The following is a 13560-nucleotide window of genomic DNA, read 5'->3' as shown; positions in this document are numbered from 1 at the left end:
TATCTAGGACATGGCCTGCCCTGGCCAGGGTTGCACTGAGTCAGCGGGACAGTGGACGCCAGCACTTCACATGTCCCAAAGTCTCCATGTATCAACTCCTTTCCTCCTCGCAGCCCCTCGAGTGTTGTGGGTATTGCTGACCCTATCATACCGGTGAGGACGCGCAGGCTCGGGGAGGTTTTGGCTCGAGGTCACCCAGCCAGCTATAGGTAGAGTCGGAAGTGAGGGCCAGATGCCAGATCACCGCACTTCCTCACACAGCAGTGCACCTCGCCACCACGAGGCTGGAGGGTGACGTTCTGCGGAGAGCCAGGACTTAACCTGTGAGCCAACAAGAAGCGGCTGGGTGGTTCTCCCCCTTTACCCCAACCCCTTCAGGCGGCCACCTCAGCTCCAGGCCAGGGCACTGCAGACCGCCCTGTGTCCACAAATTCCCGGACACCTTGCGAGGATGCGGAGTCTGACCCTGCAGGTCTGGGCGGGGCCTGAGTCTGCCTTCTGCACAGGCTCTCAGACAAGGCTCACCCACCCTGCCCAGACCCAGGCCCTCCCCCAAGGCTCACCCACCTGGCCCAGCCCCAGGCCATCCCCCAAGGCTCACCCACCCTGCCCAGCCCCAGGCCCTCCCCCAAGGCTCACCCACCCTGCCCAGCCCCAGGCCCTCCCCCAAGACTCACCCACCCTGCCCAGCCCCAGGCCCTCCCCCAAGACTCACCCACCCTGCCCAGCCCCAGGCCCTCCCCGGCAGCAAGAGCCTGGACTCAGCTCCCAGCCTTAGCCTGTGCGATCACTCTCTTGCTGGGACTCCCTGGGCCCTGGCATATTGCTGCCACACGTTTTAGTGTTTTGAGATGGAGAGGTTAAAATGGTGACTACGGTGGGGTGTGAGACAGAAAACGGATTTCTGGATTCTCTTTTCAGTCTGGCATTGCCCTTTTCTTCCTTATCCACCTCTTGGCAAAACTGTCTGAACCACTTCTCTCAAAGGAGTCAGGGTGGAGCAGCACGCTCTGCCAGTGCCCACTGGTTAGAGCCCTTAATGGAGATGGCGCGCCAGCTCCCTTCCCGCAAGAGGCCAATGCCGCGGGGCGAGTGGGCCCAGTGCAAGCAGGAGCCTTAACCATGACCTCCACGGCCCCACGTGAACTGGCCCCACCACCCCCTGCCCTCATCAGGGCTCTGCCCTTGACTCCCCCACCCCCCAGAACATGCTTCTCCCCCACCCTGGGTCTTGTCTCAGACCCTGCCTTCCCAGTGAAGCCTTCCCCAGTCACCCTTTTCAAACTCCTTGTCCCCGTGTCCCCACCCCCACCTCCCAAAGCACTTTCCCCTCCTCCGCTCTTTAGCCACTGACACAGTTCCCACCCTCTGACATCCTGCAAATTTTACTTAATGATTTCATCTATCTGTCTCTGCCCCTCTCCACTAGAATGTAGGCCTCCTAAGGGCAGGGATGTTTGTTACTTCTGTCTAGTTTGTACGCTGATACATCCCCAGTGTCTAAAACAGTGGCTTGCACATAGAAATACTCAATATATGTGGAATGAATGAATAAATGAATGAATGGGATACCTATTAAGGTGACAGGCTCTGTGGCTAGCCCTGGGAGTCATTAGCTCCTTTGATCTTCATAACAACCCCTGCAAAGTTAGCCTTTTAATCCCCATTCTACGATGAGGAAACTGAGGCTCCGCGTAGTTAAGGGATCTGGCAAAGGACAAAGAGGGAGGAACTGGCAGGTCCAGGACTCGGGCACCGGTCTGGCTGGTTTCAAAGATTGCTCTTTTCTGCCCGTGGCTGCCTCCAAGGTAATTGTCTTCATCTGACAAACACGGTATCAACTCGCTTTCCTTATTCTTCGCAGCAAATGCTTCAGCTCAAGAATTTTGCCAAATCCTCCCAGAACTTGAGGTCCAGTGCAACCAAGAGAGTCTGTGGGGGTGGGGGGTGATGCCCCCAAAGTGAGGAGGAAGTCTCACCACCGGTTCAGGAGAGGCCCTATCAGCCAAAGGAAGGGAAGGACCCTCCTTCAAACACTTCTCTGAACCCAAAGGAGAGCCACAATAATTCAGTTTTTGCCTCATCTTTTTCTTTGCTCTTTTTTTTTCTTCCTAAGAAATCTCTTGGTCTTTTCAAATCTGGGTGACCTTTTGTCATCAATGGCTACTGCTCGCCATGTGGGTTCTGGGACAGGAATCTATGTCTCATGCGCTTCCCAAAGCCAACCTTGCCCCCACCCCAGACCCGTTAGTGACTGGGGGCTGAGACCACAGGAACAAGGCTCGGGCAAGGGGGCTGAGTCTGGGCACGGGGCTGGGGGTGCGGGAAGGTAAGATGGGCCCACGCCACCGAAAGCCATCTGCTCCTCATTCCAGAGGCCACGGTGCTTTGAGCTGCCCTTCCTCCCCTACCCATCATTCTCGAGTGCATTAACTCGTCTGTTTTCTTTAAACCACTTACTATCTGAAGCTATCCCGTTTATTGATTTCCATATTTGCTTACTGTCTGTCTCCACAGAGGAGGGTAAGCGCATGAGAGTGGGAGCTTGGTCAGTGCTGTTCAGCACTGTCTGTGCCTGGCACAGGTGGGCATGCAAATTCTGGGTGAATGAACCAGCACAGAAAGCAGGAAACAAGAGGCTCTGACGGAAAAAACCGGGGGCTCGCAAATGAACCCACTTAATCCTAACTTCAGCCCGCCCTGAAGGTATTACATGCCCACTTAGCTGGGAAGCGACAAAGGAAACCCAACTCCAAGAAGGCCGTCCAGATGCAAGAATAAAGGAGAAAACGCTGTTGGGAAGGAGAGGAGAAGCAAGCGGACAGGCTAGTGAGCCTCACAGGGAAGGCCAGGTCAAGCCGCCACGGGAGCCCGTGCGACTGAACACCTTTCCCTCAAATGCTTGGGAACGTAATTATTCTCAGTTAAGATAGCGTTTCCACCATGCTGAGCCCAGGCAGGTCCGCGCTTCTTCTGTGGCCCTGGGACGATCACCACACCTGCAATTCACCCAGGAAACCTGCCCAAAGCATGGCTCCACAGTTGAGAGTATGCAAACCCAAGTCCTTCTTTCAAGGCAAGAATACCATAAAAGGCAGATATAAAGCCATTCTTGAAGAGGACATGTGACACCTCTCTCTATTTCTGGTAGCCTGAGGTGAGAAGGTTGAAAATAGTGCAGATGTCCTTCCTTAGAGCAGTCTCATTTCATTCATTCTTTCTTTCATTCATTTGTTCAGCCAGCATGTGCTCACCCAGCCTCAGGAAGGCAGAGATGAAAGAAGACAAAACCTCTGCCCTCTCTCCAGGCCACTGGCGCCCATGGTTTTGGCGGGCACTAAAACACGCAAATATCAACAATACTTGCTTCCAAAACAAATAAGGCCACGTGGAGCTATGCTCTGAAATGGGATTTTTGGATGCAATTTCGATTTGATTGGGTTCAAGAACCAACTCAGTCAGTGGGGTCATGGACCAACTTCAGGCCTAGGTTCCTACTCAGTGACTCCCTGAGACCCCTTCTGTGCCTAGGCACCAAACCCCTCACCCTGCCACCCCCACTTCCCAACATTCTTCAACCACAGTTCCACCTCTCCTACAATATTCTCCTTCCTGACTCCCCCGTTTCCCCTGAGTTCCTAAACCTGACCTCCCTACGCCCACAGCTTGGACATCCTACTGTCCAAACCCCAGGACAGACATCTCAACCTGCCTTCCACCACCACCCCACCCCACCCCCCAGTCTTTGCTTCCACCTGGAGCCCTTCGAACGCTCTATGTTTACAAACCACATCTCCCAAAGGTTGCTTTCTGCTCAACACCCCTACAACTACACACCCTGACTCCCTGAGTACACACCATACACACACCGTGGAATCCCCCATACACTCACAGCCATGTCCTCAGGGAGCAGCCTCCTCCGTCCCCTCCAACTTCTCGGAACCCCCAGGCCGGCCCCTGACCCCCTGGGAGCCAGGTCCAGCAGCCGACCCTCGAGACCTCCTCCCCCAGATCCACGGAAGCCCGGCTCCGGGGCGCCAGGCACAAGCCCTTGCCCGCCGGACGCCCCGCCGCGTGACTCGCAGGGACCCGGGGCTGCCGAGGCCCTGGCCCCGCGCACATCCCCGCGCGGCGCCCCGGCGGCCCGGCCGCGCCCCTGCCCGCGCCTTGGGGCCGGCGCGCCCGGCGGAGGCCCGGCACCCCCCGGCCAGGCCGGCGCGCCCGGCGCCTACCGTTGGCGATGAGCTTGGCGGACAGCTGCTTGACCAGCTCGGGGATCCGCTCCCACTGGCACTCGGAGCGGCAGCGCTCGATCTCCGTCTCCAGCCGCGAGCCCGCCTTCTTGGTCGCCATCGCGGCCTGGCCGGGCCGGGCCGGGCCCGCCCGTCCGCCCGCAAGCCCCGCAGCCGCGCCGCCGCCGCCTCCCGGGCTCCCCCTCGCCGCCTCCCGCCGCCGCGGGCTCGGGCTCCGGCTCCCGGCTCCGCGGCGTAACGGGAGCGCCGGCCGGGGAAGGGGCGGGGAAGCGGCGGCCGCGGGGCCCCGGGCGGCGCGAGGAGCGGCCCCTGCCGGCCAGGGCCGGAGTCGCAGCGCGGGCCGGGGTCGGGGTCGGGGCCGGAGGTGGGGCCGCGTGGCGCCGGCCAGCGGCCTGCAGGGGGTGGGGTCGGCACCCAGGTGGGAGGGGCTGGGCGCCGGGGTGGTGGAGGGAGGGGAGGAAGGTCAGGGGTCAAGGTCAGGAGGGGGACCCGGCGAGGGAGGGGTGACTGGGAGTGGGAGTGGGAGTGGGAGTGGGAGTGGGAGTGGGACTGGGACTGGGACTGGGACTGGCACTGGGACTGGGAGTGGGAGTGGGAGTGGGACTGGGAGTGGGAGTGGGAGTGGGAGTGGGAGTGGGAGTGGGACTGGGACTGGGAGTGGGACTGGCACTGGGACTGGGAGTGGGAGTGGGAGTGGGACTGGGACTGGGACTGGGACTGGCACTGGGACTGGGAGTGGGAGTGGGAGTGGGACTGGGAGTGGGAGTGGGAGTGCGAGTGGGACTGGGACTGGGAGTGGGAGTGGGACTGGGACTGGGACTGGGAGTGGGAGTGGGAGTGGGAGTGGGAGTGGGACTGGGACTGGGACTGGGACTGGCACTGGGACTGGGAGTGGGAGTGGGAGTGGGACTGGGACTGGGACTGGGACTGGCACTGGGACTGGGAGTGGGAGTGGGAGTGGGACTGGGAGTGGGAGTGGGAGTGCGAGTGGGACTGGGACTGGGAGTGGGAGTGGGACTGGGACTGGGACTGGGAGTGGGAGTGGGAGTGGGAGTGGGACTGGGACTGGGACTGGGAGTGGGAGTGGGAGTGGGAGTGGGAGTGGGGCGGACCCTCGGGAAAAGGGCCTAGAAAGGGAAGGGCCACGACCCCGGGGAAGGTACGGCCAGCCGGCCGGTGGTGTGGGGCCTGGTATAGGCGGTGTGAGGGGCAGGCCTGCCAGAGCTCGTCCTGCCATCTCAGGTTTGCAGATGGTTGGCATGTGGCCCTGAGGAGGCCCCTACTGCCCCGGCAGCCTTGCCCATCGGCCAGCTCGAGGTGGACTGAGACTCAACCGTCCCAAGCAGACGCAGCACCTGCCCCGGGAGGGGCTCCGCGAACATCTGTGGTGATGAACCGATGAACCGAGCCAGGCAAAGGCTGCTGCCGCTCAGAGGCCGGCTCCCTTGCCCTCGGGGGAGAATGCAGAGTCACCGGTGGGGCTCCCTTGTCTTGGCCCCGTGGACCCAGAGTTGGGGCGGGTGTCCCAGCTGTGCGCTCTTCCAGTTATAACTGTGTTGTGATCACCTACTGTGTGCTAGGCACTGTTTTAGATGCCGGGAATACAGCCGAGAACTCAACAGACAAAATCCTTGCCTTGGTGGAGCTTAGATCCATGTGAGGATGGAGCTGACAGTCTAGAACTCCAGCTACGAGGAAGCCCCACGTCAGCATCAGCACCATCCCTTCCAGGCCCCGTCATGTCATCCCGCGTTCTCACATGCAGGGTCTTCTCCCCTCCCCTCGGCAGCCCTGGGCTGTTCTGAAAGAGCAGATCTTGAGGACCGGGGTTTACCAGCGAGGGAGCTGACACTCAGACATTAAGAGGTGTGAGGAGGGAAGATCAGGAGATGCCTTCTGATGTGACCAGCATCACCTTCAGGCACCCCAGAGGCCAGCGAGGTGATGGAGGTTGACTTGATGAGCCTCAGACACTGTGGACAGCCCAGGGAAAGGGGAAATAGAATGTTAAAGTTTCAACCGGGGGCTTTAGGGCGCTCTGGTCCCTTAGGTTTCACCAAGAGGGGACAGAGGGAAAAGGAGAGGAACCTCCATCGGAGAAGTGTCCCCTCCCCCCAGACCCAGATATTGTCCTCTCAACTCTAGTGCAGAGGTCTGTCTCTCCAGATGTTGGCCTGGAATGTTCTCTCCCCTCTGGTCCAGGAGGGAAATGCCGGTTCATTCTTTGAGACCCAGCCCCAACAAAGTTCACCAAGAAGCCCCGCTCAACATCTGACCGACCCTGCGTGACCTCACGGCAGCGGTGTTTCCTCTGTGATAGGACTTCTCCCAGCAAACTCTGCCGTAATAAACACTAATGTTTACAGTGCCTCAGTTTCTACACTGCAGGGTGAATTGTTGGTGTCCATCTCTCTGCCCAGCTAGATGACACGTTCTAGGACAAGGCCTGTGTATCCACAAGGGCAGAGTGGAGCTTGAACCCGGACTCAGCTGCCTGGGCAGTGGCCTTTAACCTCTCTGTGCCTTCCATGCTGACCGCTCCTCAGCTGGAACGCCCACCCCATAGAACTGGCTGAGAACTAAGTGAGGACGCACAGGTAAAGCACTAAAATGGGGTGCATGTGCCTTTAAAGTGCAATAAATGTGAGCTGTCATTCTGTGTCTCTGAACCCCTTTCACCCAATGGAGGGCAGGGCACAGTGTAGGAGCTTGAATGAGAGGGCGAGTGAATGAATGAATGTAATGAACGGAGGTCTACAAGATCTAGAATCAGCCTTCCCATTAGGATTTAACACAATAATCACTATACAAATATGTCTGCATTTGAGGCTTCTACCTTCTCTGCAGGCCAGCATGGGCGTGACCGATACCCACCAGAGCACTCTTCTGACCACCTGCCTGGGCACTGAGGTGGCTGGGTCTAGGGGGTGAGAGCGAAGGCCGGCACTGTCAGCGTGAGCAGCAGATGGAAGGAACTTTCTGATCCTTCACTGTGTGGAGCCAGAGAGCACGGACTCTCAGTCTCTAGGCTCCTTCCCACGTCAGCGAGGTTCCAGTCCTCACCTGTCGCCCAGGCTGCTCCGGCAGCTGCCACCACAACCACAGAGACAAGTGATCTCTTGAGGAGGGGGTCCCCAAATTGTTTTCCAGGTGAGCTTACCTGCAGGTGGCACTCAGGGAAATTCAGGAGTAGGGGGTCATTTGTGCTAATAATATTAATTAAGCCAACATCTTTTTTTCCAGGCACGGGTATTACAGCTTGACAAGGGTGTGAACGATCACAGCCAAATCCGGTCGTGAGGCCTGGTGGACAGGGAAGAAGCTCAGCGAAGGAGGCTCCAGGCTAATTCCGGGAGAAAAGCTGGCTTGCGGGGTCAGTGGAGCCAGGCAACAGCCTCAGAGCAAAGGTCAATGCAAGCGGTGCTTCTGTGGTCCGGAAACCTCCCGTCCCTCTTCCCCCGAAAGCCCAGGTACCCTGCGCAGCTAGCATAGCGGAGGAGGGGAGCAGAGGGGCGGAGGAGGGGAGCAGAGGGGCGGAGGAGGGGAGCAGAGGGGCGGAGGAGGGGAGCAGAGGGGCGGAGGAGGGGAGCAGAGGGGCGGAGGAGGGGAGCAGAGGGGCGGAGGAGGGGAGCAGAGGGCGGAGGAGGGGAGCAGAGGGGCGGAGGAGGGGAGCAGAGGGGCGGAGGAGGGGAGCAGAGGGGCGGAGGGCTGGAGAGCAGAGGGGCGGAGGAGGGGAGCAGAGGGCGGAGGAGGGGAGCAGAGGGGCGGAGGAGGGGAGCAGAGGGGCGGAGGAGGGGAGCAGAGGGGCGGAGGAGGGGAGCAGAGGGGCGGAGGAGGGGAGCAGAGGGGCGGAGGAGGGGAGCAGAGGGGCGGAGGAGGGGAGCAGAGGGCGGAGGAGGGGAGCAGAGAGGCGGAAGAGGGGAGCAGAGGGGCGGAGGAGGGGAGCAGAGGGGCGGAGGGCTGGAGAGCAGAGGGGCGGAGGAGGGGAGCAGAGGGCGGAGGAGGGGAGCAGAGGGGCGGAGGAGGGGAGCAGAGGGGCGGAGGAGGGGAGCAGAGGGGCGGAGGAGGGGAGCAGAGGGCGGAGGAGGAGGGGAGCAGAGGGGCGGAGGAGGGGAGCAGAGGGGCGGAGGAGGGGAGCAGAGGGGCGGAGGAGGGGAGCAGAGGGGCGGAGGAGGGGAGCAGAGGGGCGGAGGAGGGGGGCAGAGGGGCGGAGGAGGGGAGCAGAGGGGCGGAGGAGGGGAGCAGAGGGGCGGAGGAGGGGGGCAGAGAGGCGGAGGAGGGGAGCAGAGGGGCGGAGGAGGGGAGCAGAGGGGCGGAGGAGGGGAGCAGAGAGGCGGAGGAGGGGAGCAGAGGGGCGGAGGAGGGGAGCAGAGGGGCGGAGGAGGGGAGCAGAGGGGAGGAGGGGAGCAGAGGGGCGGAGGAGGGGAGCAGAGAGGCGGAGGAGGGGAGCAGAGAGGCGGAGGAGGGGAGCAGAGGGGCGGAGGAGGGGAGCAGAGGGGCGGAGGAGGGGAGCAGAGAGGCGGAGGAGGGGAGCAGAGGGGCGGAGGAGGGGAGCAGAGGGGCGGAGGAGGGGAGCAGAGGGGCGGAGGAGGGGAGCAGAGGGGCGGAGGAGGGGAGCAGAGGGGCGGAGGAGGGGAGCAGAGGGGCGGTGGAGGGGAGCAGAGGGGCGGAGGAGGGGAGCAGAGGGGCGGAGGAGGGGAGCAGAGGGGCGGAGGAGGGGAGCAGAGGGGCGGAGGAGGGGAGCAGAGAGGCGGAGGAGGGGAGCAGAGGGGCGGAGGAGGGGAGCAGAAGGGCGGAGGAGGGGAGCAGAGGGGCGGAGGAGGGGAGCAGAGGGGCGGAGGAGGGGAGCAGAGGGGCGGAGGAGGGGAGCAGAGAGGCGGAGGAGGGGAGCAGAGGGGCGGAGGAGGGGAGCAGAAGGGCGGAGGAGGGGAGCAGAGGGGCGGAGGAGGGGAGCAGAGGGGCGGAGGAGGGGAGCAGAGGGGCGGAGGAGGGGAGCAGAGGGGCGGAGGAGGGGAGCAGAGGGGCGGAGGAGGGGAGCAGAGAGGCGGAGGAGGGGAGCAGAGAGGCGGAGGAGGGGAGCAGAGGGGCGGAGGAGGGGAGCAGAAGGGCGGAGGAGGGGAGCAGAGGGGCGGTGGAGGGGAGCAGAGGGGCGGAGGAGGGGAGCAGAGGGGCGGAGGAGGGGAGCAGAGAGGCGGAGGAGGGGAGCAGGGGAGCAGAGAGGCGGAGGAGGGGAGCAGAGGGGCGGAGGAGGGGAGCAGAAGGGCGGAGGAGGGGAGCAGAGGGGCGGTGGAGGGGAGCAGAGGGGCGGAGGAGGGGAGCAGAGGGGCGGAGGAGGGGAGCAGAGAGGCGGAGGAGGGGAGCAGAGGGGCGGAGGAGGGGAGCAGAGAGGCGGAGGAGGGGAGCAGAGGGGCGGAGGAGGGGAGCAGAGGGGCGGAGGAGGGGAGCAGAGGGGCGGAGGGCTGGAGAGAACCCTGGCCGGGAGGGTGGGCAGAGTTCACGGGAAGTAGACACAAGTCTACTTGTGAGGAGGAGGGAGGGGCCAGTCCTTTGCCCTTGTGCCCCCCTTTGGCCAACCTTTGACCTTAGACTGGGAGCCTTTCCCCAGATACCCACCTGGCTCTCCTCCCTTCCTTTAGGTCTCTGCCCAAGGTCACCCCTCAGAGAGACCTTCCCTCCCCGGCCTGTACAAGCCCTTTGCTCCCTAACTTCTTACTCTGCTGTGGTTTTTTCCTGGTCACCAGCTGACTTATATTTATTACTTTAGTATTTCTTTTCCTTCTAGAATGTAAGCTCCACGAGAGCAAGGATTTTTGTGTGGTTTTGTTCACCGCTGCGTCCCAGCGCTGAGAACGGTACCCAGCACACAGTAGGGGCTCGGTAAATATTTGTTGAGTGGGTGGGTTAGCAGAAGGAAGGCGGTGAGGCTGGACTGGACAGGTGGGCTCCAGGCCTGAACATCCCCGCGGACAGGCCCCCAGAGAAGTGGAAGTCAGCTCGCTGAAGCAGATGGGTCAGGCTGAAGGGGGAGACAGAAATCCCCAAACAGGGAAGGATGGGGCCTCAGTGTGCTAACAGAACAGCCTCTCCTAACCTTTGACCTCACCATGCCGAGCAGCAGCCAGTAATGCTCGTGGGGACCCTGGAAACCAGGCCACGGCGTGCAGGCCTACCATAGCTACACTGCCTTCGGATGGTTTTTAATTATGAAATATTTGATACATACAGAAACAAAAAATCAAGAGGCGCCTATGTAATATATAAGGTCTACCGGAAAGTTTTGTCCCGTTTCTGGAAAATACAAATTTTTCTTACCGTCAATAAACTTTATTAAATAATATAATTGCCATTATTATTAATGATTTCTTGCCAGGATGAGGGCAATTGGTATATCCCATTTTTGAAAAATGTTTTATCTTTTGATGGGAAAAATTGAACCAGTGCTTGTTCGATATCTTCTTCATTTTTGAATTTTTTGCCCTTCAAAACATTTTGTAAGGACAAAAACAAGTGATAGTCGGAGGGTGCTAAGTCTGGGGAATATGGTGGATGCAACAGACATGCTTCTGTAGCATTTCTTCCTTGTTGAAATTCGTAAAAATTACAGTGGCGTAAATGAACTTTATCAGTAGCCATGGGTACACTATGGCTTCACACATAAGACTAACGTGAATCAACTTTGTTTTAGTTAATTTGCTACATCAGTATGTATACATTAAGTGATAAAAATAGAGAGGCACACATGTGCCAAATAAACATGTACTTACGCGTCGAAACTTGTGATAGAAACGGACAGAACTTTCCGGTAGACCTTATATTAATAAAATGAACACCAGGGAACTAACTATCCCAGAGTTAACCAACAGCTTTATTTTTGTATTCATCATACCCTTGCTTCTTTTTTTTGCATTTTTCTGAAGCTGGAAACAGGGAGAGACAGACAGACTCCCGCATGCGCCCGACTGGGATCCACCCGGCACGCCCACCAGGGGCAAGGCTCTGCCCACCAGGGGGCAATGCTCTGCCCCTCTGGGGCGTCGCTCTGCCGCGACCAGAGCCACTCTAGCGCCTGGGGCAGAGGCCAAGGAGCCATCCCCAGCGCCCGAGCCATCTTTGCTCCAATGGAGCCTTGGCTGTGGGAGGGGAAGAGAGAGACAGAGAGGAAGGCGCAGCGGAGGGGTGGAGAAGCAAATGGGCGCTTCTCCTGTGTGCCCTGGCCGGGAATCGAACCCGGGTCCTCCGCTACCCTTGCTTCTTTAAAAAGTAGTTTTATCACCCACCAAACTCATTTTCTGCCACCACTTGTCGTGAGTGTGGTATGTACTCTTACACGGATGTTGTTTGGTTTCACTCTTTCTAAAGATTGGCATTGCGTTCTATAACTTGCTTTTTAGTTCATTATGTTCCTGGATTTGTCCCTGTTGCATGCAGCTGTGGTTCCTTCCTTTTCCCTCGAGTGAAACACTCCCCGTGTGACCCCACAACACTTGAATGATCCGTCTTCCAGGTTCCTGTCTCCAGGGCCCAGGTTCACCTTTGCAACCAGGTGCTGTCCATAGCGGCTGCAGCCTTGCAGTTGTTCTCAGCAGGGTTTCAGGGGATGACTTAAGACGGCTTTGTGCCTCCCCCCCCCCCCCTTGAAGATCTCCTTTCTTCCCAAAGGCCTCCTGCTGCTGCCTGGAGCCGTGCTTCCCACTGTAGGGGCAAACTCGTGAGCACCTTGCCGAGCTACTTCACTGCCGCCACTGAGGCTGTGCCCCTAATTACCACCCGTTGCCATTTGAGAGGGCTAGCCAGATGTAGGAGGCTGGCTGACCAATCAAGGGGAGTCTGTTCCTAAGGTGGCCTTTAGCTTTGCAAGTCCAGAAACCCCTGGGTGCTCCAGGGTGCTCCACTGACTGCCTCTAATGAAGCCCATCAGAGACCACTGTTTACACTCCACATCAACTTTCCTGTGTGATGGAAGCCACTCCCCCAGGATCCCATATCCAGAGACCCTGTTCCCAGGGTCAGGATGCATACAAAGCTGAAATGGTTGTCAGGAGGCTGTTTGGTGAACAGGGACTTGGAATCAGAGAGAAAAATCTCAGGAAGGCCATCACCCAGGCCCTGGAAAAGTTTTGTGGGCTGTCTTGGCCCTGTTCCTGAGACCACCTCCCCACATGTCCCGGGACCCAAGGATGAGGCTGGGCCAGCTCTGTTCATCTTCACTTCTCATCTTCATACATGCTGGCCTTTCCTAGGCTTTGGACCCCATAAGAACAGTCAAGTTGGTTTTTGGTTTAAGCCTGTGTGATAGGAATCCCTTATCTTTGTGAGAAAAATGCAGAGTTCTGGAGACACTTTCCTGCTGTTTCCATATCATCTGCCCTAGTTTCCTCCAGAAAGGCAAAGGGAGTTTATGATAAAATATCCACTGATACACGTAAATAACAATAAAGATCAGAAAATATCCAGAATCAGGGGAGAATATTGTACCTGCCACAAGAGAGGAGATTGTTCCAGAGAGTTTGACAAGACTGGTTTTGGGCTTCCTAGCAGGCCAGTTACAGAAGAAAATGCATGCACTTGTTCGATTAGAATAACACAGGGGCTCCCACATTTGTACTGTAAGGACAAGCGGAAACGAGATAAGCATAAGGTATCTGGTTGTTCCTACAGAGCTGTATTAGCGGAGTTGAGCAGTTTTCATTTGATACACTTTACTAATAAGAAGAAGCTAATTCTCATTCTGTGTGAAGGAGGCTCATACATACGGAATCCACTTCTAGTAAGAATTGCAAGTGATTGTCCCTTGCACAAGGCCAGTAGCATTCAAGGTTACCACAGTTCAATTCAACATTTATTGAGCTTCTATTATGTGCCAACTAGTGTTAGGCCTTGGAAATACAGCATTGTATAAGGTGTGGGCCCATCCCTCAAGGAACTGAGAGTCTAGTTGGGAAAAGGGACAAAAAAGTGAACATCAGCTCTGCAGTGGGACTCAGATCAGTAGTAGGGACTGGGGGAGCCCTTGACCCTCCTGGGTGGGGGGTTACAGAAGTCCTCCTGGATGCGGTGATTCGAGTAGAGCCTTGAAAAAAGGATTTCAGATCTAGTCTGCTCACCAACTCCTACCATCTAACAGATGAATTTTCAAAACCCCTGGACTCAAAATAGGGTCACAGCATTCACATACATCAAGTCCCAGACCACCCCCAAGCTTGGTCTTCTTTCTTTAGCAAAGCACCGGCTGGCCAGAGAGATTAGGGGTGAGGACTCATCTGACCGGCTGGGCAGCCAGAGAAGCATACAAACAATTCCGACTGTT

General features: G+C 58.3%; 1 protein-coding gene across 7 annotated transcripts in view; it reads right to left on the bottom strand.

Moving 5' to 3' along the window:
- The window catches only part of TTC7B (tetratricopeptide repeat domain 7B), a 255976-nt gene extending 251450 nt beyond the window's left edge, over positions 1 to 4526 (bottom strand). For 2 of the 7 annotated variants that reach the window (XM_066344074.1, XM_066344076.1), the window contains exon 1: positions 4233 to 4526. In XM_066344074.1, coding sequence (XP_066200171.1) covers positions 4233 to 4353 — 121 coding nt within the window. In that variant the 5' untranslated portion in view covers positions 4354 to 4526. The remainder of the gene's footprint in view (positions 1 to 4232) is intronic. The other 5 variants (XM_066344077.1, XM_066344075.1, XM_066344080.1 and 2 more) reach the window with 3 other exon arrangements.
- Positions 4527 to 13560: the final 9034 nt, after the last annotated feature.

The sequence above is a fragment of the Saccopteryx leptura genome, chromosome 6 (genome assembly GCF_036850995.1).
Source record: "Saccopteryx leptura isolate mSacLep1 chromosome 6, mSacLep1_pri_phased_curated, whole genome shotgun sequence".
Taxonomy (NCBI): Eukaryota; Metazoa; Chordata; class Mammalia; order Chiroptera; family Emballonuridae; genus Saccopteryx; species Saccopteryx leptura.
This window is presented reverse-complemented; position numbering and strand designations above follow the sequence as displayed.